This window comes from Colletotrichum truncatum (genome assembly GCF_014235925.2).
Source record: "Colletotrichum truncatum strain CMES1059 chromosome Unknown Contig_0001, whole genome shotgun sequence".
Lineage (NCBI taxonomy): Eukaryota > Fungi > Ascomycota > Sordariomycetes > Glomerellales > Glomerellaceae > Colletotrichum > Colletotrichum truncatum.
Window position 1 is genome coordinate 3,585,739 of NW_027222398.1, and position 26,008 is coordinate 3,611,746.

The following is a 26,008-nucleotide window of genomic DNA, read 5'->3' on the forward strand; positions in this document are numbered from 1 at the left end:
GACCTTGTTGCATATTCCTGATTTCGTCACTATTATGTGTTACTTCTACAAAATACTAGTCGCGTTGGTCTAGGTCTTTTTCTGTTGGGAATACTCGGTTAGGATTCCTTTCAGAACTTTCTGGAGGAGCCTACATCATATTGAATTAGACCAGCTGAGGTGTTTCCCAAGGAATTGGAAGCTGAATGTTGCGAATCTCAGTATCTAGAAGCCTGTACAACTATCTGGTCGTCAATCTACAACTTTCGCAGTGAGCAGCAACCGCTGCCACCCCACAAGTCTCTGAAAACCGGGTTGATGACTAGGGTACAGGTTTCGGTCAGGTGGAACTATTTTGTGCCTGTGCGTGTTCGTTCTGTACATCCCGAATAGAACTTGCCAAATTGGGTAATTGTAAACGCATACCTGAAGCCCTTGGTGGACTATTTTATGAGTCTTAAGTTGCCCCGTTATGGCCTGACATGAATCACTGAAAACCCTACATGATTTTCATTTGGCACTGCTTCAGACGAGAGTCATTGAACGCCGTCACTTCAGTTCCTCACATCAGCTGCTAAGCGTCTGCTGATACTCGCTATACACCATCCAACATGACGAAACTTGACATCAAGCCCTTCAAGGTTGACATACCAAAGCACGAGATCGACCGTCTGAAAGCCAAGCTAAGCGACACCAGACTTCCAGGACGGAGCATCGTGCCCAACGCTGGAGATAAATACGGTACGTGGAATCTTTTCATGCTTATGGTCTTCTTGCTCACATCTTAATAGGCCCTACATACGAATGGGCTAGCCATCTATACGAGCAATGGACAAATGAATACGACTGGTACGAAGTTCAGCGAGAAATAAACGAGTTCCCACACTACACGGCCGACATCGAAGACCTTCAGATCCACTTCCTTCACGCTCGTGCTGAGAGAAAAGATGCTATACCTCTGTTGCTCGTCCACGGATGGCCCGGATCTTTCTGGGAGTTCAGCCAAGTATGGCGGCCGCTGTCACACCCAGAAGACCCTGAGGCTCCGGCTTTCGATGTTGTGGTACCTAGCATGCCCGGGTTCTGTTGGAGCTCATGGCCTCCAAGAGCGGGCTGGACGCTGCAAGATAATGCCCGAGTCTTTGACACCCTGATGAAAGGACTCGGGTACGATAAGTACATGGTCCAGTGTGGTGATTGGGGCCACTTTGTCGGGCGCGAGCTAGGCTCCAAATACACTGATTCGTGCAAACTGCTTCATTGCAACTTCGCCCCGAGCCCGTTGCCCCCAAACGTCGAGTACACCGAAAGAGAAAAGGCAGTACAAGCCCGCGTTGATGACTGGGTTGAGAACCATATTGGATATGCAGTTTGCATGCGCACTCGCGTAAGTCCCATACAGTGCTCCTTCCCCCACGGTCGTTTTGTCGGCTTTCGTTAGTGCGTGAGTACATGAAGCTGATGAAGTCCTCGGATGTGAAGCCACACACCATTGGTATCGCTTTACACGACAACCCAATGGGCATATTGATGTGGGTCGGCGAGAAGTACAACGAGGCGGCAGACCCCCACAAGCAGAAGGATCCGTTCTGGACCAAGGCGATTCTGACGACAGCAACCTTGTACTATCTAACGGGCTGCATCATGCCCTCTATGCTGACCTATTACGAAAACGTGCGTCACCACAAGTTTGCAGACTTTGCCATGCAACCTGAAAACCGAATCACCGTTCCATTTGGCTACACTTCTTTCTTTTGGGATACGGAACCGTCATCCAAGAGAGCCGTTGAGCGGACTGGAAATCTTGTGTTCTACAGAGGTAAATATTAGTTCCCAGTGTGTAATCAGCAACTAATTGAAATCCAGAACGTGACAATGGCGGGCACTTCGCCGCCCTCGAGCACCCAGCTGGTATACGCCAAGACGTGAGGGACCTTGCGAAACAGCAATGGACATGGAATTAATCCTGCCTTTTGTGAAGGCTCTTTTTCTTCCACAAGTTGCTGATTTAGTCTGTCTTTGAATTGGTTCCACAGCAGAAATTTCGACATGGAGTTCAATTGTTGCACTAGCCGGACCACCGGGTTGAAGAGGTTCCGTCGCCGGCAAGCCTGCCGGCAGCCAGGCAGACAGGTTTAAGTTCCGCAATCACTTCAACCATCACTTCTGCTGGAACCTCTTTTTAGATAACACATGCAAGAACAGACATCAAATTTCCCCTTAGCCACTTTGTTGGTATCTCTGTGGCCCCAACACAAATGTCATCCAAGTTACTGTAGAAGTCTACGACAGGGTATTCTAAATGATGAATGACGTTATGATCAATGAAAACTGCCTTGCGGCGCAGTAAAGTAAAACACGAGATGTCCTCTGGAGACACGTGTAGGGGTTCTATACGCTTCTTTTTAATCATTACCTGAACCACATAAGGTGAGAGAGCCTAGTGACTCTTCATAAACGTCGTTAGTGCAGTAGTTCTGTGCACTTCAAGGCATGCTGAATTAGCCTCCAGATGCCTGCTGGCTGCGCCTCCCCTCATCCTCATCTAGACTCCAAGTATCCTTTTCACCCCATCGCATCAAAGCCGCTGCTGTGAAAGGCACATTCAGAAGCAAGGTTAGTTGTAGGATTCTGCATTGGTAATCAACCGAACCTTACCCAATGAACCGCAACATTTTCAATGTTGAAAATCTGCTCCTTGCTAGGCTCGATGCCAAGGACACCCGCCGGAGGATTCTCTGAAGACACATTCATAGGGCTTAGTCAAATCTGCTAGGACAGGGTAAATTTTGTCACGAAACCCGAAAAATGCTGCTAGTGTCGAATCCCGACGCATTGGCTGGTCCTATCAGATCCACCTGTATTGACAAGGACTACTCCGTACTCGTACCTGGTTTCAACTGATCTTTTGTAAAGACAGGTAGGAAAGTGGGGAAAGTACAGCATGCATCTCAAAGACAAAAAACGCGATCTTGTGCGGCCGTCCTGCTGAACGCTACCAGACCCAAATTTTACCAAGGGCAGGATAACGCTAACTAGGTCCATTAGACCAAAACAACGACTTAAGAGATGTATTTGCCTACATGGTAATCGAACATTCTGGCACCACTTTGTTATTTTTCTCTTTGAGTAAAAACGGGTCTGCCCGGGGTATTTGAGGCATTGGCAAGAATAGTTTAGTAGCCCTTGAAGAAATGATAAAGTCTATTTTAGTGGAATTACTTTGGCCATCGGCCAGTTGAGTTGGAACCTAGGTTGTCGCAAAACTTTTGCCGTTTTGATTCGTCAGGGTAAGACATTACGAGTAAATTAGGCACCAGTCTGCGCATAGCCATTCTTCATATCTAAGTATGGTGGAGCCTTTTGAGGCGTAGCCCCGAAGTTTTGTCTTTAATTTGATGTCCGGTGGCCAGGGGTAAGGATTCGAGCTGTCTCGGCGTCTGCTATTACACAGCGGCAAATGTACACGAGGTCAGTCTGTCCCTGCCCCTCACATAAAATATGCTTCTCAAAGCCATTGCCGCAAGCAGAAAACTTAGGGAGACACAGCTGCTGAATACCAGTCGAGTTTGATTGCCTGATCGTATTGCAACTATGTCTATGAAGGGCCATTACTTGAATGTGCATATCCCATCGACATGCTAAACTGGATGGATGGCCTGATCATTTCGCCTCATTGCGGGTTGAAGATAGAATCTCGAGGAGTCTCGCCGAAGGCCAGCAAAGTTGCATAGAAACACTGTAGCTCAAAAGAACATTGGAACCCGTAGATATGATTGTTGTCAACGCCCTCAGGTCCAAAGCCGGTTTGTTTTTACGGTGCAAAGCACCTGTAAATGTCACGGGAAGTGCAGCTTGGATCGTTGATTCGTTGGATGATCATGGCTCGTCCGAGAACGTACAGCGCTAGGACCGATATCCGAGGGAACAAAGTCAGAAAATCTTATTAGACCACTGACTCTACCGACGTCGGAAGAGTTCTTATGAAACTCCATCGAATGCGCAATACGCTTAACAGTCAAACGCCTTTAACCCAGCAAATCTACATGATTGGTTCACGGTGAAGGTCTGGAGGAACCTAGATGTTCTTGACTTGGGCACTAATTACGGTATCCTAGGTAAGGAAACGAATAATCAGTGAGGCTTGTTATCTCCTTTCGTTATGCCCACTTCGGTAGCGGGCTATCTGTTATGCCCGTCCCCGACAATTGCTAGTCCACTTTGTCCCCCATTAAGACCGCATCGTCCTGTCCCCTTACAACCCTCGTCTACCCCCCATTCTGTTTCGGTAAATCGATTTTGGCCGCCCCGCGATCAAACTGCAAGCGATATCTGCGGTCAACTACAGTGAGTAAATGGTTATCCCTCGGTCGGCATGCTAGCTGAATGCCCGAGACTGGGTCACTCATTTCTCTCAAGATGACAACAACGAGCGCTGGCCTCGTCCCACTCGGCAATCCCCAGGTCCCGGCCCTCCGGCCAAGCCTCTCATCCGCAGCAAGGGATGATGAGAATATGCCAACACTGACCTACACCGAAGAAGCCGACGTTACAACGGACATTCAAAGTCCCACGGCGCAGCCATCCTACCTCCAGTCCGGACATTTCGACTCCTGGTCTGACAGGTCGGCGTCTACCAACAAGAAAGCACGGTCATGCCTACCTTGCAACAAGCGCAAGGTTCGTTGTGATAAGAAAAGTCCATGTTCGTTGTGCATTCGATGTAACAGGACGTGTGTTTATCCGCCTCCAGGCCAGCCTATCCGCCGCCCAAGAAAGACAACCATAGCGGATGTGGCATCTCGGCTATCCCACCTTGAAAGGTCCGTTGTCGCCAAAACCACGAGGCATGACATTCCGACGCAATTGCCACCCACGGAAAATGTGTCGCCTTCTGGTGACCCACTAACTGAAGCCTGTAATCTTTCCGGAAGACATCGGTCGATGACGCGGCCTGCTTCAGTCAATGGTCTGGATGGCGATCACGGTGGCCAAGGCTTTTTGATACACAGAGGCTCATCCACTCAATACTTCAATGATGTGTTACTATCTACAGTTGTTGAAGGCGACCAAGATGTCAAGTCGGCCCTTTCTGCTTCCCACAACAAACCGATATCGCCCCCGGTCTCATCCCCTTTTGACCCCATGGGACTACTCTCCACCGCGTCCTCTACTATCCCTCTGACCGCGTTCCAGCCATCCAAGAAAGTAGCGATGAAGCTATGGAAAGCTTACAATGAGAAGGTTGAGAGTCTTGCGGGTAACAAGCTACTTCACGTGCCCTCGGACGAAGTAATAATCTTCACGGCAATTAATGATCCATCCAAATCAACCACAGATGACTTGATGCTCTGTTTTGCAATTTACTGCTCGGCTGCAACTGCACTTTGCGAGGACGAGGTCGAAAAGGTCTTGGAAGAGTCCCGGGAAACAAGTTTCATGAAATTCAAGACGGGTTTAGAGCAGAGTCTTACACGTGGTGGATTTCTCGGTAACCCTTCATTCCGGGCACTCCAGGCTCTGGCAATCTACTTGGTACGGATTTCTATGTGTTGGTTTGGCTCTTCTTCATAGTATTCATATGTTTTCCCCGGTCACAGGCTAACTATTGGTCAGGCTACCCTTCGGGTCTACAATCCTGGCAAAAGCATATGGATTCTTCATGGTATCGTCATCCGCGCCGCCCAATCCATCGGTCTCCATCGCGATGGCGAACGCCTTGGCCTAACCCCATATCAGGCTGAAATGCGCCGCCGTCTCTGGTGGTACTTAGTGACCCGAGATTGGCGCGCCTCTGAAGACTACGGACTTGAAAATGCCAACGCTTACCTCTCCAACTCCGTGAACCTACCTCTCAATATAGACGATGTCGACCTTCACCCTGATATGACCGAACTTCCCTCCCCAAAGCGAACTTGGACAGCAATGACAATGCCTCTAATATTTATCGACATAAGTATGGCCATACAACAGTTGTCCGCCCTCGCGGCCGGTGCTACTTCTTCAAACGACGTAACTCACGTCAAGATCATGTCCGATGTACGTGCCAAGGTCGAATCCAGGTTGGAACAGTGTAACTCTGTAATCCCTCGTCACCGCCTGACTATCATGTTCGCCCGCTTTATGCTCTGCAAGCTTGATCTTATAACCCGACTACGATGGGCTATGCTTAGCGCCGGCTCGAGCTCAGATACTGTAACCGATGGCATTTTTACTGATTCCTTTCTCCTTGATGCTGTCAAGATCCTGGAACAAGCTGTAAAGTTCGGTGACGACGAACTCCTCAAGCCTTATCTGTGGAGTGCCCACACCTATACGCAATATCAAGTCACTCTCTACGTACTATGGCACCTCTGTTTGCGTCCCAACGCCACTTACGCCGACAGGGCTTGGGTTGCTGTCGAAGGGATCTATCTTATACAAATGAAGATTGTGGAGGGGCGAGGCGCATTTGAACCGAGGTTGACCGCTGTGAATGCCCTGAGAGACAAGGCTAGAAGATTGCGTGAGCAGCGAGCAAAGTTACATGCGATTACTTCAACATCACTCCACAATGTGGACGAGGGTGACTCTGCCGGCGTGGGCGACACTAGCGGTGGAAATGTGGCGTTGAGCGATACCGGAGGGCAACCCGGGGGCATTTCATCAAACCTAGCAACGGGCGCCTTGGGTAACATGATGTTCGACGGAGCTTTTTTCAGCGAAATACCGAGTGATTTGGCCAACTTAACGCCTTGGTATCATAACCTGCAACAGAGTTTGAATGCAAACGGCTTGTTTTAACAGTCATTCGCGATGTACACTTTGAATTTTTTTCAAGATTCATACACAAGATGCTTGGTCTTAGATTCACCACAGCAATCGTAACATTGTTCCTTTAGAGTATACCCTAACTTAGACGCAAGTAGTTCGTCCGAGGCCATTCCTTTGAATAAGAATTCATTTTCACAACATTGAGGGACAGACGATTAAGTCCACAATCGCTTTGATACACTTTTCAGATTATCAAATGTCACATGCCTTCGCTCTCTGGTTGTTGAATCTGGTTAGATTGGCAAATATCCCTCCACTTCAATGATATCATGACTCTCCACCAGCCAGACGGAAACAAAATTCCTTTAATAAACTTGTGCTGTGCCATGCATTTATTATCAAGAGCCGTTAGTAACTAGCCACTGAAAATGGAGGCTAGCTACTATCTAGCCCTTAATAGCCCTCAAGTAGTAGTCTATAATGTTCCGAAAGTTTTATCGTTTTTCTGTTCATCAGCTGATGGATATGCGTCATGTTACACAAGCAATCTGTGATATTGGACATGGTGACAAACGAATAACGTGGGTTTGATAAGCATGTTCTTGGTATTCACAAAGCTGATCTATCATTCAAAGAATACCATCATATGGTATCTATACCTAAGGGCAACCTGGATGTTCCGCTCCACCAAGCAAACATCTTCTGCCAGTTGACGAGGTTGGATCAGCTAGGTAGGAATGTTAGTGAGGGTTCATCAGTCAAGACCTTCAACACCTGGATCTTAGGATTTAATATTGCTAAAGTTGCTGAAAATAAACAATTTCAAAATGTGGAGATGTTCAAAACAATAAAGAGAAGAAAAAAAAAAAGGCTCACTTTGGCAGTATAGGATTCTCTTTGAATTTCCAATACAACCTCTATCGCAGTCACAACATCCAATAGATTTGCATTCGCCTTCAGGCCTTGATTAGTCCCAAGTCAAGGTGGACATGGAAGTCAGGTTGGTTACCGTTAAGACCAATTCCGTTTGCTAAGACCCAAAGCCCTGCTAGCGCAAAGATTGGAGAAAGAGAAACCATGGCTTAAAGAGTGTAGGCAGATTGTTCCTGTATAAAGAGAGAGCTTGTTTTGCCAGCCAATTGTCTGTGAGCTGGTCCCCTTATTTATACATGTAGAACCTCATTGGCAAAAAAACAAAACAGCAATGACGCCGTAGCCCCTATTTTGGTAACGAGTCATGCGATGGTTCTTATACTTTTGCAGATCTTCTTGTTTCGTATGTACATGTAGTCCATCCGTAAGACTTTTAGCGCGTTTATTTACGGGATAAATCAGGGCCGTCTAGTCCGTTTCTCCTCCTGTCTGAGCATGTCATTCTTGGCGACTCCATAAGACGGCAAGCCGGTCCTGTGACAAACTTTAATAAGCAAGACGGTCCACAATCGGTCGCTTCAACAGCGATGTAGGGGGTCAATTCACCCCGCCCGCCCCGAGAGAAACAGGATCTCGAAGATTGCAGATTTCCTGTCCTTCTGCCCGTGGCTCTGGCGTCAAGACTCCCATTCAAGGCAAGGTGCGATGCTAATATGTGACAAATGCCTGCCCTCGAGGAGGACCGTGCTATTATCCAAGGTAGACCATTGTTATCTTGCATTATAGTAACACATTTGGGAGACGCTATGTAGCAGCTCGGCCGTATGGGCCCGTAGCGCGGCCGTTATGGCAGACATGAAGGAGGATTGGTTAGGTCTATGTGCTATCCAGCAGCTAGCAGGGATTTACAAGATAGAGGGATCTAGTGTAGACGCAGGTGACATAGATCGGCAAAACTCTAATCGAGCCAACTTGTACTACAGATGCAAACTGTTAGGCAGTCGTGGCATTGTTAGAATATAGTTTGAATTCTACACAGGTAACACCCATGGGGAATACCAACTTAAAGTTGCGAGAGAATCACTAATTTTCGGGTACGGTTGTTCAACCGAACCCCGCCCCGACTTTATGTGGAACATACGTGGACTGAATCCCGTATGAAGTTTATGCCATGACTGAGTATCTTAGTGAAGGGAATAAAGATGACTTGCAGTCCGGGACGGGCCATAATTGCCTTCCGGTGCAAGCGACAGCGATTAGTCTATGATACATTCAAGCTCGTACAATGGTCATTTGCCAAAGGTTTGCCCCGCCGCACCGGCTGCGCCGCTTGTACAGGCCATGGTCGGCAACAAGCTCCTCGCAAACGACAGGCGGACAACGCATGTTGCTGAACCGTAGTTACTATGAAACTTATGTATTCTATCTTTATACATTGCTTAGTTGATGCTATTGAGACTTTACTTGACATTGGCCTATAGTCGTATTGATGTATACACACCAACGAAATTTCTGGACCTGGATGCAGCCGGAACTAAGACGACTAATTCTTGGTCTACACCTTCACACAGCAAAAGGACTTGCGCATTCACCGGTTTCACGAGGTAGGGGCGGTATTATAATATCGCCCGGCCCGGCTTCGAGCCAACGAACCATGTTTATTCCTAACAACCCACAGACAGGGTTGCAGATGCCTCCAATTCCGCCGGAACTTGCAGAAGTCATATTTAAAGTCAACTCCCAGCCGGTCCTAACCACTTCTTTATTATACCTTACGCTAAACCTTGCCTCGAAGATTGTTCACAATGAAGTTCCTTTTTCCGCTCATTCTATTTACAGGTGCACTGTCTCAAACCTGCCGAACGATAGCTCATTGCTCGAACCACGCCTAATGTAACCTGAAAGATATAACATAACCTCATCACACCCTGGTTCAATACCAACGTATTCTAGGCAAAAAGCTTTTGCGATCGAAACGTAACAATTGACCGCTATAAAGCATGTGTTCCGGTACATCTTAGCAAACATATGTCCTTGTTCAACAATCGATATTTACATTCTTTAGGGGCAATATTGTGCCAACCCCCGGTGCACGGACACTGTGATCCATCTGGTGTTTGCAAGCCAAGTTCTTCAACTCCGTTGTATTTGCCATGCCATACTAACTGTACACAGTCATGTACTTGTCAATGCGTAAGTTTCAAGTTTACGATGCGGACTTCTTTTGTCATAAGATTTGCTTATATCTTTCTTCTTTTAAAATGTATAAAATGAGAAGATGTACTTTTATCTGGGAAAGGCTAAGCTAATTAGCCTATCACGAATAGGAATGTTAGCTTGCAATGTTAAGCACCTACCAGGCAGTAGTTAGCAGCCTCCCACTCTTATAAGAATCTCCCATGTGGACTCCAATGCTATTCATCTTGCTGTGCCCATGTCTGAGCAGGCTATAAAGCAACATCTTATCAGTCACCAATATAACCAGTTCAATCAGTTCTTGAATTTAAGTTGAAAAAGTACACGTTTTATTCAGGTACGCTCGCAATTACTATGCATGGTGGGATATCTCTGGCAAACAGAACAAAAACAAAATCAAGCGCTGGGTGGTTGTTGAGTCAACTTAGACCATCTCCTACTCGCCCTGTTAATAAACGGGCTGCCCAACCCCGTCGGCGTCCTTATCGCGTTCTCCTGGCGCTGCTTTACATCTCCCTCGAGCCCGAACCCGTACGTCTCGGACCCTCCACTATGGACGTCCGTCGGCACAAGACCGTACCCGACCCTCGCTCCAGCGACGGGCCGGTGGTCGCTACCGGGCACCGTGTTGCCCCAGGGCAGCTTCTCTAGTCCCGGCCCACGAGTCGCCGCGACGATGCTGCTGAAGCGCGTGTTGCGCACCAATCCCTCCTCCCAGACGGCCGCCACACCGAATGCGACGCCGACGATGGCCAGAACGATGGCCACCGTGTATACTGCCCAGAGGTCCGACGCGTGGTACTTGTACCTGTTGTCGGTGCGCTCGCGCGTGCACGGGTACCGGAAATCCCCGCCAACCTTGGTACCTGTGACTTGCGAGGGATCGCTGGCCCAGACGACGGCGAGGAAGCGCGGGTTGCTGAACATGGAGAGGATTATGTCCTCGTAGAACGACTGCACCTGGAACATGAGGTCTTTGACGCCGAGGTAGCTGTGCTGGTCGATCAGGCGCGTCTGGATCGCCTTGGTGTTCGCGTTCTTGTTAGGCTCGTGGATTGTGCCGTTGACGAAAGCGCGAAGACGTGAGCCGATGGAGTGGTATGCCATGAGACGGCGGTAGCGCTGCACGTCGGTCGGGAGGATGTAGTTTGACTCGGGCGTCGCGGTGGTGTTGTCCATTGTGCCGTCGTTGGCGTCCACGCCCGGGAGGAAGCGCGTGTCGACGACAGGAGAGATGAACTTGCGGTCTTTTACGGTTGTGGTTTGCACGAGGTTGGTGTAGTTGAAGAGCACCTCGTATTCTGTCTCATAGTGCTCGCACGCGAACATTTTCGGCGTGAAGGCCGTGTCCCAACCTGGGGCGGATGAGTTGTCCGGCTGCGGGACGGACGGGTCGTCGACCTGCGCGTAGCCGAACCAGAGCACGGGCTCCGTGCGGAGCGCGCCGAAGTTTCGGGGAAACGGCGGCTGCCGGAGCGGGACGCCGGCATCGCTCGTGTCGTTGAGTTGCGGGTTCGAATACTCGCCCAGTGACGAGTGGCTGATGTAAGTGTAGTTGCCCTTGGGCGCAAGCATATCCATTGGGAATGGGGCGGTTGCGCCGTTGAGATCTTTTGGGGTCGCTCCGACACCACTAGCGAGCTCCTGGCACTTGTAACCGGGCCCTGTGAATTTGATGGTAAAAGTACAGTTCCACCCGGGGCTGCAGATCTCAGCACCTGCGTTCGCCCGCTCGAGGGGCTTCTTCTGGAATACGGCGGAGGTGGCGATCTCGTCGAATTGGATGCTATGCGCGGTCCAATAGTCGAAGAAGTGCTCGGCGGACTGGTTGAAGCTGGTGGTGTTCCACATGGACACGGAAAGCTCGTACAGGTTGTTAATCTTTTGCCCCGTGCGGAAGTCGTTCGTCTCTTCGTGGGTGAAGTTGAGGGTGCGGACGGACGGGCACGTCGTGTTTTCGCGCTTCGTCATGGGCTGCACGGCGAGGGTGTCGGAGGTGAGAATGACGACGAGCGGCGTGCACCACACGTACAGCGCGAGAACCATGGCGATGCGCGCCTGCTTGAAGACTTCAAAATTGAAAATGGCAGACATATCTTCTGCGGCGGCGAAGAGCGAGTCGACGGCAGCCAGCGTGAGCACCTTGCGACGCACCGTCATCCACACGCGCTGACGAAAGGCGAGGATCACAGCCGACGCCAAGCTCGCCTTGCTGAGGAACGAGAGTGCCGCGCCGTACCGCAGCATGCGCAGCTGGTTATTCGCCTCGGTGCCGTTGAGACCAGCATAGAAGAAGTGGTGGCCCAGGGCGAACGCGATTCCCGCGAAGAGGAAAAAGTACATGTTCCAAGACGGGTGCCAGTACCTGTCGTAGAAGGCGATATGGCCCGGCGGGTGATATGTATATGATTGTTGCCGGTTTGTCAACGGCGGGCGCCATTGGGGAGATAGAAGCGCGGAGTGCGAATCGATGCGCACTTGCTTTTTCGGCGGGAGACCGCCGGTGCCAGGCGTACTGAGGCCGGAATGTGAGGGTGTGTAGTTGGCATAGTTGCCGTACTCATATGATTCCATCTGAAGCGGCGCCGGCCGCGGTCGTGTTTGCTCGCCGCCATACTCACCAGCGGCCTGGGGCGGGAAATATGCTGCCGCGCCGGCTGCTCGTTCTGAGAAAGACGGTTGAGGGCCTGCGATAGATGGTATTGGTGGACTTCGTCCGTAGACGCCAAATGGGGCGCCGATGGGTGCCGGTGTCGTCGGCCCTGAGCTGTTGACGGGTTTTCGGGGTAGTTGGCGCGCTGGGTGCCATTCTGTCGACGATGTCATCTGAATATCGGGGATATCGGGAGAATCTTGCCGCAGGCCAAGGCCATGGCTTTGATGTTGACCTTCCATTGTCTATTGACTATGGGGGGAGAGGGAATTATAGGATTAAGTGGGCAGTATGCGCCTTGAGAAGGAGGATGTATGGGGCACCGGCATCAATCGGTGCTAGACAGCGCAGTAGGATGTCGCTGACGCCGCGAATGGCACTGAAGTAAGGATGTCGTGAGACGAAGAGGATCGCAATTGGCGGCGGGAAGGATGCGAGAGAGACAGAAGGAGTTAGGAAAGACGGGCCGCTATTATGACATCTCAAGCGAGCTACAGACCCTCGAGGATTAAAGATATAGGACGAGGTATTCAAGTTCCGACACCTTGGGAAGCCAAGACTTGAACGAGCAATGATCAGAGAGAAGAAGGAGGGAAGGAAGGAGAAAAAAAAGGAACTAATAAGACAACACTCGCGTGCTTCCTCCCGCCAACAGGGCTGAGGGTTGAGGGCTGGGGTGGGAGGGAGCAAAATACGACCAACATCACTTGCCGGAGACGGAAGGGGTGGGTGTACATGGTGTGGTGTCAGTCTGCATGTCCTCCTCCTCCTCATATTCCGGTGGACATCATACGCCTCGCTTTGTTATGAAATGGGCTGGGGGCTCGTGGCTTGAGCAGGTACAGTCCATGCTGTCCGTCTAGTATACATTTGTCTACGAGGCCGTGTTCTCGGGGCTGCCGCTAGCATCTGCAGCATGCAGCTAGCTCAGCTGGGCGTGACGGCGCAGGACTGGCGGCGCAGGACTGGCGGCGCTGGTGACCAGAGCTCCGGGTTGGCTGGGGAGGTTTTTTTTTTTTTTTTTTTGATGATGATGACGGGCAACATGTGGCGTAGTAGCTGGGATGCACCATGAGAAATTCGAGGATGCCCTGTCTGCTTGTGATGGGTCGAGACCCCATGGGTGCCCAGCATCCAGGTACAATTCCTGCTGCCTTCAGTCGTGATCGCAGCAGCCTTGAACAGTGGAGCATTCATCAGCGTTTATCTCATCGGGACTGGGGTAGAAACCGAGTTGCAGAGAGGGATTATTACTTTGTACATGAGTTTTTGTAGTTCCGTGGAGCCCCGGCAGCAAAGGAGGAGTGAGATTGGACAGACGGTTAGGGCTGTATGGATGCAATGCAGGGTTTAAGATGAGGTGAGATGACGGAAAAAGAAGCTGGGGGTGGAGGACACTGAGACACGGTGGGGGCTGTGAGACCTGAGACTTGAGAATTACTGCACAGTAAGCCACTGCAAAAAGCCTTCTTTACATATACCTGCGATTTCTGCACTGCAACACCGATTTCTGTCATCATGACCAAGAGGAACAGAGTGTGACGTTGAAGGATTTCCTTTCAAATGCATTTTGTTGGCATCTGGACATAAGATGCGTCTTGGACTCTGAGTTTGAGAAGGCGTACGCTATTACACTAGCCTGACAACCAACACAGTAGGTCACTAACAAAATCAGAGACATGCTTCATATGAATTGTCCAACATACATAAAATATTATGTACATTTGCTTGATTTAGAAACATGATTTTGGCCCCTCAAGTATCAAAGTTTCCCAGCGAAAGACACCCCGGACTTCAATAATGCCTTGACCTCATCAGCTGCCCTCGACCCAGCCAACAGAGCCCCCTCCATGTACCCCTTGAACTCGTAGCTGGTTTCTCCGCCAGCAAAGTGAACATTTTTGAATGGCGTACGGAAATGGGCACCGTAACTAGATAGAAGGCCAGGTCCCATGCATGACGTTGGCGCCCCGCCGATGTAGTCCTCCTTGGTCCATTCCATCTCGTTAACCTCAACCACTTCGTAGGCCAAGTGGCCATACTCCGGCCCGACAAGACGATTGAGGTGATCAATGACTGACTGCCGCCTTTGAAGCGCATTCAGCTTATGCCACTCTTCAGCTACAGGCCCTACAACGAAGACCGCGAGGGAGTAGTGGGGAGTTTTCAGGTCAGATATATCCCACGAGAAGCAGATAGGGCCTACTGAGCTGATGAACTTCCCGACAAGACCGATCTCTCTCCACCAGGGCTTGGCGTAAGTCAAAACCACTTTAGCGTAAACTCCCGGCAACGTCTGAGAAACAAGAGCTGCCTTGGGGAATGGCAATGGCGGCATGAAGTCGATATATCCATATGTGTTAGTTGGATTAGCCATGATGACCTTCTTGGCTTGTACGGCCTCGCCGTGGCCAGTTGTGACGATGACATGGTCGTCGTATTGATGGATGTTCTTCACCGGGCTTTCAAGAAGAATAGATCCGGGTGTCATCTCCGCGGCTAGACCATGAGCAATGGCAGAGGTTCCTGTTCAGTTCGTTAACGTCGGTGCAACTCACAGATGGGGAAAAGGAGACGCTAGGAAGTGAGAACATACCTTCCCGAATTTTCAGATTCTGCAACCCCTTCGGCCCATCGGAGGAGACGCTCTCCCACCCCCCGGCAGACTTGAGGTAATCCAGCGCATAGTGGGCACCGATGAGACCAGCAGGCCGGCCGAAGCTGACTAGCAAGATAGAGTTCACGAAAAGTCTAGCCATGTTGCTGAGTCCTCTGAGCGTCATCCACTCCTCCATGGAAACATCGAGTTCTTTCGGCCAGCAAGAGGGATCGCGAATATTAATCGTAGCACCGTCAACTTCGGTCGCTGCTTGCTCCAAAGCTTGCAGTATTGTTTCGTCGGTTCCCTGTATCAAAAAAACGTATTAACACTCCATGGCAACCGTCTAGGGCGAAGGTGGGAAAGGCAGCGAAACAAACTAACCTGGCCGATTCCATCAGGAGCTGTCCGAATTGTGGTTCCGTCTGGAAGCTCAATGATAGCCTCTCCAGATAAGCACTGCTCAACAAGCTCTAAACCAAACTTTTTAGCAAGGCCGTATATCTTTGTTTGAGTTGTCTTGTTGATCCAAGTAGCTCCCAGTTCGATGTGTCCCGGCCCACTGGAGAGCTGATGCGTGTGGCTCCGCCCTCCGATTCGGTGGCGAGCTTCGAAAACAAGTGTCGTAAAGCCAGCGGCCTGAAGGTCATTCGCGGCCATGAGGCCCGAAAATCCGGCCCCGACTATGACGACATCGACTTTCCGGAGCGGGATCGGGTATGTCACAGCGGCATTTCCCGGCTGCCATGGCCGGCTGAGACCTGGCACCGCTGCCGAGACTTGAATCTCGAACTTGAGGCCCGGATACGCCAGTGAACCGACCGGTATGAGCATGGAGGCGGGTCGAACGGCGGCGTCACCGTGGACGAGGAGCTTTGCAATGTGAGGCTGCATTTCGGCGGCCTTCTCCGGCGACCAGTCGACGGCGTACATGTTGATTTGCACCAAATGCTGCCGAGAAATCCCCGCCGCTTTCATTGCTTCAAGCAGATTCTCGACTGCGAGCTTCACTTGGTCACTGAACTTCTCCGGCAGAGAGCCGTCGGGCTTCTTCCCTATGATGCCGGCCGTCCAAGCGAGTCGGCTGGGCCGGCTCGCGACGACTACGTGGGAGTCAAAGCCACCATCATAAGCGAGCGGCGCGTTGAGATGAGTCGTCGAGGGCTTTTGGTCACGATATGCGGCCATGATTTGACAAAGTATAGGTAGTTTATTGAGGATATAAGGTGCTGTTAATTCAACAGGCGCTAGTCCGTGTGTTTACAAGGCAGCTAGAAGATGCACTCCCTATCTGTTTAACCTTGAATTGAAGAACACACTGAGACTTGTTATATATCCTCGAGGGCAAGCATATGCTACAAGATAACCATTTTAAGTTCTGCAGATGGTTTGAAGCCGAGTTCCAGCCTGGTGACGGGCTCTCGCCCTCGGAACCCGAGAGGGTAGGGTCTTGGGGTGTTAGTGCTTAGTATGCCCGATACGGAAAGAATTGGCTGATTTCTTTACCGGGGGATGCGATTATGGTCAACATGCGCCAATTGGTATTCATGCGGTTCAATTTGATTCAAAAAGGATTAATCATCTTTACATGCTGGATGGCTATCCTAGCGCAGCCGAGTACATTGCCCGCTTTTGCATCTTGGTAACGTATTTTCTGCGTCTGTGGACTTTTTGGAAACTGGGAAACACATTTCCACACATGTTGAGAGAAGGGCAAAGGACCTCTGCAAAGGCCGTCGTCTGTGCGGCCTGCTGCTATGACGACGCGCATTTGAACCTAAATACTACCGTTGTCATCATAAGCAGGGTGCACGGTACGAGTACAACTTACCCGTAAAAGCCTCGCTCGCATTGTTGAATTGCGATACCACGAACCAAGTATTTGCCACCCGGATGCCCGCGGGCACGCAAAGCCCGCACCGGGTTTCCCCCACGACGACCCAACCTCGCCATCCCCGCCGACCTCCCGACGGAACACACCCGGGACACCTGCGCGATGGCAATCATTCTCAAGGCGATATATTCTACAGAAGATACTTGCAAAGTGCAGATGGCTGAGTTCTAGCATTTCAAAAGAGGCGGCAGCTGGGCATAGCATCTTCAAGGGCTCGAATTTAGTTGCACGATCGAGTTGAAATTATCAAATATCCTCTTCTAAGAATTGGTAGCGTTGGTGGGAGCACCCTGACGGCGATATTGCCTTGCCCACAAGGTTGGAGCGAACACTGACATCGTCTTAGCGTACCTGCGCTGGCGGTCTAGTAGGCAACATGAGATATCCACAATTCGTGCGGCTGAGGGGTCTAGACTCTTGCTCGCTCTGGTTATGGAAACAATGGGGAGGCAGGTGGATAAAGTAAGGTTGAGACTAAAATCTAACCTGATCCGACGCCGTGGCTGTCAGGGGCGTTGGGGGGAATAGAAGAAAGGAAACAGGGAGTAAAGTTCTCCGTAATGAGAGAGCCGATTTGACTCGGATCAAGGAGACATTTGGCTGAGACCGCCAAGTCTAAATGTCGGAGGCTCGGTGCGTTGCTGACGAAAAACACTGGCGATAGTTTCAATCAGAATAAGAAAATACAAGTATTATCCGCGTGGTGTGGCTTGCATGGTTGTCAGGGTCGTGGTAAGTTGGTGAAGAGGGGGTGAGAGAGGGGAGGGGGCGTGAGAGCGGCAGCGGTGCTGACATGCATCAATCCCTCTCCCTGCTCTCCCTTCGTAATTTGATGCCAATTAAGACCCTCCGATCTCGTCCCGTTCTCCTTTGATGAACGAACGACTCGTGTCCCCCACTACTCGCTCGGCTGAGACCCGGGCTTGGTGCGGTTGGCCGCGCGTTTTAACCACTCAAAACGTCTTCCTTCTCAGATTCAGCCCTACGCCGCTTCTTCATCTCGGCGATGCCCATCCTCTATACGTTCCCCTAGCTTTAAAAACACTGCCACCCCGTCCGACGCAGGCTGACAAGTTGACTGCACCAGTGTCGGAAGGATTATTCTATTTTTCCCTGGGTTCGGAAACACGCCGGATCATGGCCAGTGATCTCATCGTATTCGCTGCAGCAGGCTCTGATGACGTTTGATGAAGATGAGAAACGGATAAGTCTTATGTATACTGCGATAGTATCTATCGATATGGGATCGAGATGCGACCGCTCCAGATGATGTAACAATAACTTGTAAGTACGTTGATCCCTCCTATGATGATATGTCCTCATAACATGATGAAAAGAAAAAAGAAATCAAGAAGAAAAAAAAAAAACCAGAAAGAAAATTTGTACGAGGGTGTATTTCTTACAACCCCTTCGTCAGTTTCATACCCATTATAATCCCAACTCCGTCCAGGCTGGGCAGCCGCCCAAGCCGAATGCATCGTTCCCCGTCTTGTATCATCGTTTTCTTCGTCCTTTATCTGTCGTCTACATCATGGTTCATGTCTTTCTTTAAAACACGAGAGCAGAGACTCTCTCTTCTCTGTCCTTGTGCTCCTTCTCCTTCTTCTTGAACAACGACTTGAGCATGTTGTTCTTCTTGGGTCGCGTCGCCAATTCAATGACCTCGTCGTCCTTCTCGCTCCTGGCGTCCTCGATGGTGAGCATCGACACCCGACCAGTCCGCTTCGACGCCGAGCTGCGGTGGCTGCGATGGCTGCTGGCAATACTCTCAGCGTCGCCCCGCTCAGATCTGGAATCGCCGCGTTCGGATCGGGAATCACCCCGTTCGGACCTGGAGACGGTGCTCCTGCGTTCGGGGGCCTCCGACTCGCGCACGCTGGCGCTGCTGCGGTGCGACTTGTGTGAGTGAGACGAGTGGTGCGACCTTTCCGTCCTCGAGCTGCGGTGCGTCTTGGAGCTGCGAGTCGTGCGGAAGCTCCTCTCGGTGCGGGTGTCCGGGTCGCCGCGGATGGACCGTGCGGCCTCGGGGCTGATGAGCTCCATGTCGACGCTCTCATCCTCGCCCATGGGCGCGATGCCACGGCGCCATGTCTCGATGGAGCTGAGCTCCTCCTCCAGCCGTTCGTCGAGAACAACTGCTTCGTCATAGCCGACGCTGCCCTCCCGCGGTTGTTGTTGCATGTACGGATCGTATTGATCGTAATGGTCGTATGCATACTCAATGGGCTGCGGCGCGGGTTGCGCCTCCATCGCGATGGCGTTGGCCATAATAGCCTCTCTCTGGGCCTTGGCCTCCTTGATCTGCTTCACAATCTTCCATCCGCCGAACATGACGACAGTCATACCAAGGGTTGCGCCCGCAGCGATGAGAAACTGGGGCGAGGCGAGGAGCGCAAAGACGGCGGGGGAGCCACCCTTGATGACGGACAGGAAGGCGGGCGACATGCCCTTCAGCAGCGTCGACAGCTCGGCGAGAGTCAGGGCAACGGCGGCGGCGGCATCGGGGTTTCCTTGCAGGTGGGCGATGGTGGCTGTAGCTGAATGCTGGACGCACTTCGCTTCTTCAAGCAGTCCTTCGACCCTGGCGACCAAAGTTCTGGCCTGGTCCTCCTTGGGATCCAAATCGTGGCGGTCCTGCAAATCTGGAGGGATGTTGCCATATGCCAGGTCCATGTCGATTTCCTTCTTCTTCTTGGCGGCGACCGTTGGTACGACAGGTGACGACATTGTTCGGGGAATATTAGAGCCGCGGAGGGTGGCGGAATCGGCGAGACTGTCACTACATGTCGGCACTGTAGTGTAGTGTTGCATGGTTGGGCGACTCAGAGCCATATCGCGGGGAGCGGTTTCGGCGTAGGGAGAGCGGTATACAACAGGGGGAGCCCTCGAGGGAGTGACGCTCGATACTTCGGAATGAGTCTTGAGGTTGTTCTCGGTCAGGGCCGGTCTTGAGCGGGGATAGTACTCCTGCTCGCGATCGGGGTAGTGAGACTGCCGAGAGCGGTGACTCCTGCGGGAGCTGGCAACGGAGTGTCCATCATCGTAGGAATAGCGGCGCTCGAAGGCCTCGGGAGGCAAATCGCGAGAGGTATCGAAGGTTTGTGCGCGCTTAAGCTCACGGTCGGCCTTGATGGAGGCCTTCTTCTCCTGGTAGGAGGCTTTGGCTTCTTTAAAGATGCCAGCGAGTTGTTTGCCCTGTAAAAAACAAAAAAACGACAAGTCAGCTTTGGGATGTCTCTAATCATTTTTTCCTAGGTTTGTCAAGTAGTAGTGCTTGTGCATATTGCAGGTCGAATGTTGCAAAGATGCGGCCGATAAATCGGCGGGACATGGAATTTTGAGGGGCGGGTGGGGGTAGAATGCAACGGGTGTGAGCCAGACTTACGGTACTTATAATCTTGCCCGAGTTGTTAATGATGGTGACCGTTTGAGTGAGGGCCATGATGGGGTCGAGGTTCACTTGTCCGGTGACAAACCGAACAAATGCGATATGTGTTGTGGGTGTGTGTGAGGTTGAGAGATGTGTAGACGTGTGTGAGGTGCACTCACACAGGCGGCGGGTGACCTGAGTGGTGTTGTTTGGTGTTTGGCGGTGGTGGTACTAGCCGATTTTTGAAGCTTTCAGTCGATTAAGTGAGTTGAGTGACGACAGGGAACCCCAGGTTGGGAGGCTGGTACAGAGGGAGCCCAGTCCACCGCTAAAAGTGTCTTGAATGGTGGTTAATAGTGGCACCTGGAAACACTCGGGGCACTTAACCCAGCAAGTATGCTTCTGGGCGCTGTCCGGGAGCAGGGTTTCTTATCCGGCAACGATGCGGTGAGGGAAAGGAGGCCCCTAAAACAACTCCACCGGCAGAGTTGGAAGGGAAGCGAGCGGAAGCGAGTACCGACTTGGGTGACAGGGGGAGCGGAACGGAGATGGCCTGTGGGAGGGACGGGCTTTTTAAGTGTCTCCACCAGCGATCAGGAAGCTAGAGCCGTGGCCAAAGTGGACGACGCGATGCGGACGCGGGATGGCCGTCGGGGAACGGTGAGTCGGGATCTGTAAGGGCAGTGGAGATGGAAGGAGGTTGGATATGGAGATGGGAGGGTTGTATATGACACCGATGTCTAGAAAAAGGGGCTGATGACGGAATAACGGTGTATGCGCAGATGCAAGATGTTGTATGAGGGTATCGCAAGGTGCGTGGATGCAGCCCCCGGCCGATGTGGATGGAGATGTGTTGGTTGAGATGGGAGCAAAATAGCGGGGAGAAGGCGGGAAGACGGGCAAAGCAAAAATAAAAATAATTTATTTTTCTTTGAATAAGTCAAAATTAAATAAAAACAAGACCACCAGAATATGGCAAGTGCAACACAAAACACAGAGACGTAGAGAAGGAAGAGGAGGAGGAGGAGGAGGAAGGACAGAGGCGGGTCTCAGAAATGGAAAGCAAGGAGAGGGGATGTTTTCGAGGTGAAATATCCGACAAGTACTAGAATTTATCACCAGTCAGAGCGCTTTCCTCTACTATCCAATGCCCAACCAGGCGCTAAATCCTTGAGTTGAATTTTGAGGATTAAATTTTAGGAAACTAGGGAATGAGAGCGAGAAAAAAAAAAAAAAGGTACAAGCCAATGGAGCAATCACAGTAGGATAATTGCTGTCGCGCGTTGTATTTGCAACCGCGGCTGCAGTCGCCTTCCTTCCCTATCCCCCCCTCGTCCCTCTTTCTCTAACCACCCACCTACTATTAGTACATAGTACTTACCACCCCTCCTTCCCTCCTTAACCCCCCCGTCACAGTTGCAGCTACCCAGTCAGTCACGTCTCCTTCCCCCTCCACCATCCCACCTCCCCTGACCATTCTGACGGGCGACAAAGTCCAGCCCAGATCCAGCGCATTCAAGAACAGGGCGAATCCCAGTGATTGGCCCAGATGGAAACGAGCGACGCCCCTTAACAGTTTTGGGCCTCGTTGCAGTTGTGGCCACCGCCAAACATGTCCCAAGACGGGAAGCAAGACCACCTCACTCGACATTTCCACTCGCCATTTTCACTCTTTCTTACCCTGCGCCGACCCACTTTTCGCTCTGAGTCTGACCTTTTTTTCTCCATCCGCCCTGCCCTTTCTCTCTCTCCATCTTTCTCACCTTACTAAGGAGTATCCGTAAAGCAAGTGCATTCTACTGCTACTATGTAATTACCTGTGTTCTCTTCTACTCCATAGTCCACTATGTACATAGTGATTACTATTTCTTCCTGGTCCTGATCCTAGTTTATCCTGTCTCCCGGCTTCTTCCCGCTCATCCCGATCACATTCTCCACTAAAATCCATCCTCCCATGATCCCGTCTCTTCGTTCTTTAATTTTCACCACGCATTTTCCAGCCCTCCTCACCGCATCCCAACATCCATCAGCCGGCCAGGGGTGGCTTTGCTGCCCACACCACGCACACCACCTACGCACATGGCCTTAGATAGTATTCGCCAGTTTCTGCCGGTTAACGCTTGGCTTGTTAATCCCCGAGGAATTCCTGATCATCATGCTTTTTTTTACCGTGCTGCCGTCGTCGTGTTGCCCTCTCTTCCTGCTGCATGACGCATCACGCACGATGAGGTCGTACAGCTTTCTCTTGAAAGCGGCCCAGTCCTCAGGTACTGTCAGCCATTGCAACCCATCACCCAACTCTGTGTTTCCCTTGACGTCGCCAGTCCTGTCCGACGCCGACAGCTCGGCCTGGAACCTTTAGCCGTCAACCGTCGTCATCGTAGACCGACTCTAGCTTCAATTAGGATGACACCGTCGTCGACGTTGTCAATTGCGGGGCCGGGAGAACGCCTCCGATGCTTGTCTCGGCACAGTCTCACTCGCTGGCTCTATTCTCACTCACCACTATAATTTCCGTCTCACTCATCAAAACACCTCATACGCTCACACACACACTTTCTCTCTCAAATCACCTCACCCGCCTCTCTATAGTCCCGGGCATACGGGATCACATAAAACGAAATCACCGCCATTTATTCACCTATCATCATCAGCTACCAACCTGCCCTCCACCGCAACCCTTCCCATTGGGTTCAACCTGCCCCTGTCAATCCGCACCCTCATCGAATCCCACCAGCTGGAGCCGCCGATCCTGCCACACCATCATCGGGCACTCCCACCATCTCCATTGGGCTGCCATGCACCCGCGACACACCACTCCCAAACTTGACAGCTTCATCCGGAAACTCCTGTTTGCTCGTCCTGACAGCAGCTGAGAGCGTGACACGACAGCAGGTGGCAAGTGTCAATCCGCGGGCCCTAGCGTACAGTCCAACTCAAATCCGCCTGTCACTTGGCTCAAGCCTCTAGTCTCCATCTTCCTTCACTTACCCGCCCCTAGAAGCCTCCGTCTGCTGCTGGGACCACCAGCCGTTTCCTTTTTTGTATTTCTTCAAAAGGTCTCCGCCGGAGGCTTCTCGCGCGTCGTGATAAATCTCGGCTCTCTCGGCAACCGCCTCACGATCTTTGGGCCCATGTGGCCAAGACGAAGAGTTCCTCATTTTGATGTCAACATACACCAACTCCTCCTCTATCTGTCGCACGGTTGGTCCGTAATCTGTGCGTTTACCCGCCGAGCAGCCAACCACCCATTACTGTGGCTTGCCTCATACTGCTGGACTGGGTCCCGTGACTCGCGTCGTAAGATGCATCGTGAGAGGCTCTGTTCGCTGCGCCTTCGTCCCGCTTCCATCTGCCATTTCCAATAATATCTCAGGCGCCAATGCCGCGTCTTTCGACATTGACATGCTTGGGTCTCTAACTTTCCATGCCATTCTGAAAGAAGACGCTTCGCTTGTTGGGCTATATCCACGCTGTCATAACGATGTCTGTTGTAGCGCGTGAGCGCCAGGAACACCTCTGTGGTCTACCCCGGTGATTATGCTGGGCGTAGACAGTTGGGCAATGTAACCGTATTCCACATGAGTTGTTCACCCACCAATCTCTGCTGACAAACCTGCGACTCCCACGCCCGTGCTGGCCGCCGAGCGATCGGGTGGAACCCAATGTCTACTCCGGGGTGTTCTGCCGGCCACCATCGCTACGGCCCGAAGCCTAAGCTTAGCGGAAGAACTTTTGTCAACGTCCTCCGTTCGTTGTGTTAGCATAATATGTCAATGGCACCCAGTAAGTCGGCCCGGTAGTACAGTTTGAACAACTAGATTTTACACCCAAACCCAAAGTACGCTATGTTCTACAGATAATGTCATAATAATACACATCTTCAGCCGCCAGCGGGCCTTTTCTTCGTTTTTTATTTATCATCAGGATACTGATCTGCATACTCAGTCTTCCCCTCCAGAATTGCGTCGGCGTTGAGTCGCACGCTCCACCTGATCATGTCACTCATACTCGTCTCCCTGAAACCATCACCGTGGTTTCCGATATCGCTCATGGAGCTGAGAGGCCCGGCTGGTCTGTAATGGTGGAAAAGCGCCGGTTGCGTCGCGATGCAGTTATGCGGCTTCCGTCCCTTGGCGCCCTCGCAGAAGAATCTCAACAGAATGTCGTAGGCGTCGCTCACGTCCTTTAGCGCTACTTCATGCAGCAACTTCCTCGCGCCTCGCTGGCTTACGGCATAGCCCAGCGTACAGACGCCCTCCTGCGCGTGGTGCACTGCCCGCGTGTGCTCCGGGTACTTCTCCTTCAGCGTGAACGGGATGTTGAACGTCCAGAGGTTCTTCTTGGGCGCGACGGTGACGTCGTTTGTGTGGATGATGCGAGCCTTGGGGACGTTCTTGTTGTCGTGGAACGGAAAGTGCATGCCGCAGTGGCCGACCCAGAGCAGGTCCCAGTCGTCGCCGTACGGTGAAGTCGTCGGCGGGACTGTTGCCGGGAGGTGGTCGAAGGGGATGTCCGGGACGGTCCCGGGAATCTCGCCGGTAGGGTTCTTGTACGTGGGGTCCGCGTACGAAAGAGGGGTCCCCACGAGAGGCTGGATGAGCGCATGAGTCGAGAGAGCAAAATCGTGCAGTTGGCCTCTGATTCTAACGTCCCAATCGACGTCGTCTTCAAGAATCAGGGCCGAAGACAAGTTCCTACGGACAATCCTACGCGAAGTTTTGCCATTTAGCTCACGGTTGACCCTGTCGAAATTCGACGAGTTCGGCTTGGCTTACTCTGAAAGGGCGTTCATGTGCCCGCGCCAGCACCCGATAGCGCCGTTACTTAGTCGGTCATGCTCAGTCGTCTTCGGAATCGCCTTGTCCGATACGCTGTCGCCGGCGACGCTGTCAATAAACTCGATGTCTATGTTACTGAGAGAAGACTGGAGAATCATGTTATCCCGGCGATCTGTCCGCGACGGCAGACTGACAACCAGGATTTTCTCAAACTAAAAGCCGTATGGACCGTTAGCAACATACTGAAATGCCAGAGAGGTGAGGACACTCACGCCCAATGTGCTGTTGTCAATATTGCTCATCAAGTCTGAAAAGGGGGCAGATTTCCGCCGCTCCCGAATATCGCCAAGGAATGGGTTATGCAAAATCAAGACCAAAGTTATGAAGACTGCACCAATGATGCATAAGTCCCTTTTGGACGTCGGTCTGATGGGTAGAAACGCCATCTTTGCTCCTTGAGGTGGAACTCGGAACAGCAATGGTGAAGGAATAGAAATGCTGAAAGATTGCGCCGCGGCTCAAGCGACCGCTGGGAGACCCTTCTTAAAAAAGAGGACAAGCACAGCTAGTTCTGTTCTGGGTGCATGTGGTGGGCGGTTAATCAAATCTCAAGTGGGCATGTAATATGGGGCTTGGCGAATCCGCCACCAACAGAGATTTTGTAGACGTCGGTTTATTGGCAGTTGTTCAGGGACGGATTGATGGTTTCCCGCCTTGCCCAGCCGCTGCCTGAATAAATATACTTCAGGAGAGTTACAGGCAGGCAAGGGCTAGCGTATCAGCGTAAGGGGTTCAGCAAATTGCCCACCTGGTTAACAGGCCTTAAAGGGTAGATGTCCGAATTATCGCTGGAAAAACAACGTAAACGGCATGTGTGTTGGTGCAAGGCAAGTGAAGCTGCATACGAAGG

General features: G+C 51.5%; 7 protein-coding genes across 7 annotated transcripts; 2 read left to right on the forward strand and 5 right to left on the reverse strand.

Moving 5' to 3' along the window:
• Positions 1–590: 590 nt before the first annotated feature.
• CTRU02_200965 (epoxide hydrolase) lies at positions 591–1,943 on the forward strand (the record flags this gene model as incomplete). Its single annotated transcript, XM_036718980.1, has 4 exons — positions 591–720; positions 771–1,366; positions 1,438–1,798; positions 1,846–1,943. The coding sequence occupies 4 exons, from the start codon at positions 591–593 to the stop codon at positions 1,941–1,943; spliced, it is 1,185 nt and encodes a 394-aa protein (XP_036589980.1).
• A 2,551-nt stretch (positions 1,944–4,494) lies between these two features.
• On the forward strand, positions 4,495–6,762 carry CTRU02_200966 (C6 transcription factor; the record flags this gene model as incomplete). Its single annotated transcript, XM_036718981.2, has 2 exons — positions 4,495–5,514; positions 5,596–6,762. 2 exons carry the CDS (start codon positions 4,495–4,497, stop codon positions 6,760–6,762), a joined length of 2,187 nt encoding a protein of 728 aa, XP_036589981.2.
• A 3,435-nt stretch (positions 6,763–10,197) lies between these two features.
• CTRU02_200967 (uncharacterized protein) lies at positions 10,198–12,696 on the reverse strand (the record flags this gene model as incomplete). Its single annotated transcript, XM_036718982.1, has 1 exon — positions 10,198–12,696. One exon carries the CDS (start codon positions 12,694–12,696, stop codon positions 10,198–10,200), a length of 2,499 nt encoding a protein of 832 aa, XP_036589982.1.
• Positions 12,697–13,381: 685 nt separating this feature from the next.
• On the reverse strand, positions 13,382–13,717 carry CTRU02_200968 (uncharacterized protein; the record flags this gene model as incomplete). Its single annotated transcript, XM_036718983.2, has 2 exons — positions 13,382–13,630; positions 13,709–13,717. The coding sequence occupies 2 exons, from the start codon at positions 13,715–13,717 to the stop codon at positions 13,382–13,384; spliced, it is 258 nt and encodes an 85-aa protein (XP_036589983.2).
• A 499-nt stretch (positions 13,718–14,216) lies between these two features.
• On the reverse strand, positions 14,217–16,241 carry CTRU02_200969 (amine oxidase; the record flags this gene model as incomplete). The annotated part of the gene is made up of 3 exons (XM_036718984.1): positions 14,217–14,980; positions 15,051–15,360; positions 15,438–16,241. The coding sequence occupies 3 exons, from the start codon at positions 16,239–16,241 to the stop codon at positions 14,217–14,219; spliced, it is 1,878 nt and encodes a 625-aa protein (XP_036589984.1).
• A 2,254-nt stretch (positions 16,242–18,495) lies between these two features.
• Positions 18,496–20,389, reverse strand: CTRU02_200970 (uncharacterized protein; the record flags this gene model as incomplete). The annotated part of the gene is made up of 2 exons (XM_036718985.1): positions 18,496–20,142; positions 20,333–20,389. 2 exons carry the CDS (start codon positions 20,387–20,389, stop codon positions 18,496–18,498), a joined length of 1,704 nt encoding a protein of 567 aa, XP_036589985.1.
• Positions 20,390–24,230: 3,841 nt separating this feature from the next.
• Positions 24,231–25,544, reverse strand: CTRU02_200972 (uncharacterized protein; the record flags this gene model as incomplete). The annotated part of the gene is made up of 3 exons (XM_036718986.1): positions 24,231–25,026; positions 25,096–25,310; positions 25,371–25,544. The coding sequence occupies 3 exons, from the start codon at positions 25,542–25,544 to the stop codon at positions 24,231–24,233; spliced, it is 1,185 nt and encodes a 394-aa protein (XP_036589986.1).
• Between the last annotated feature and the right edge of the window lie 464 nt (positions 25,545–26,008).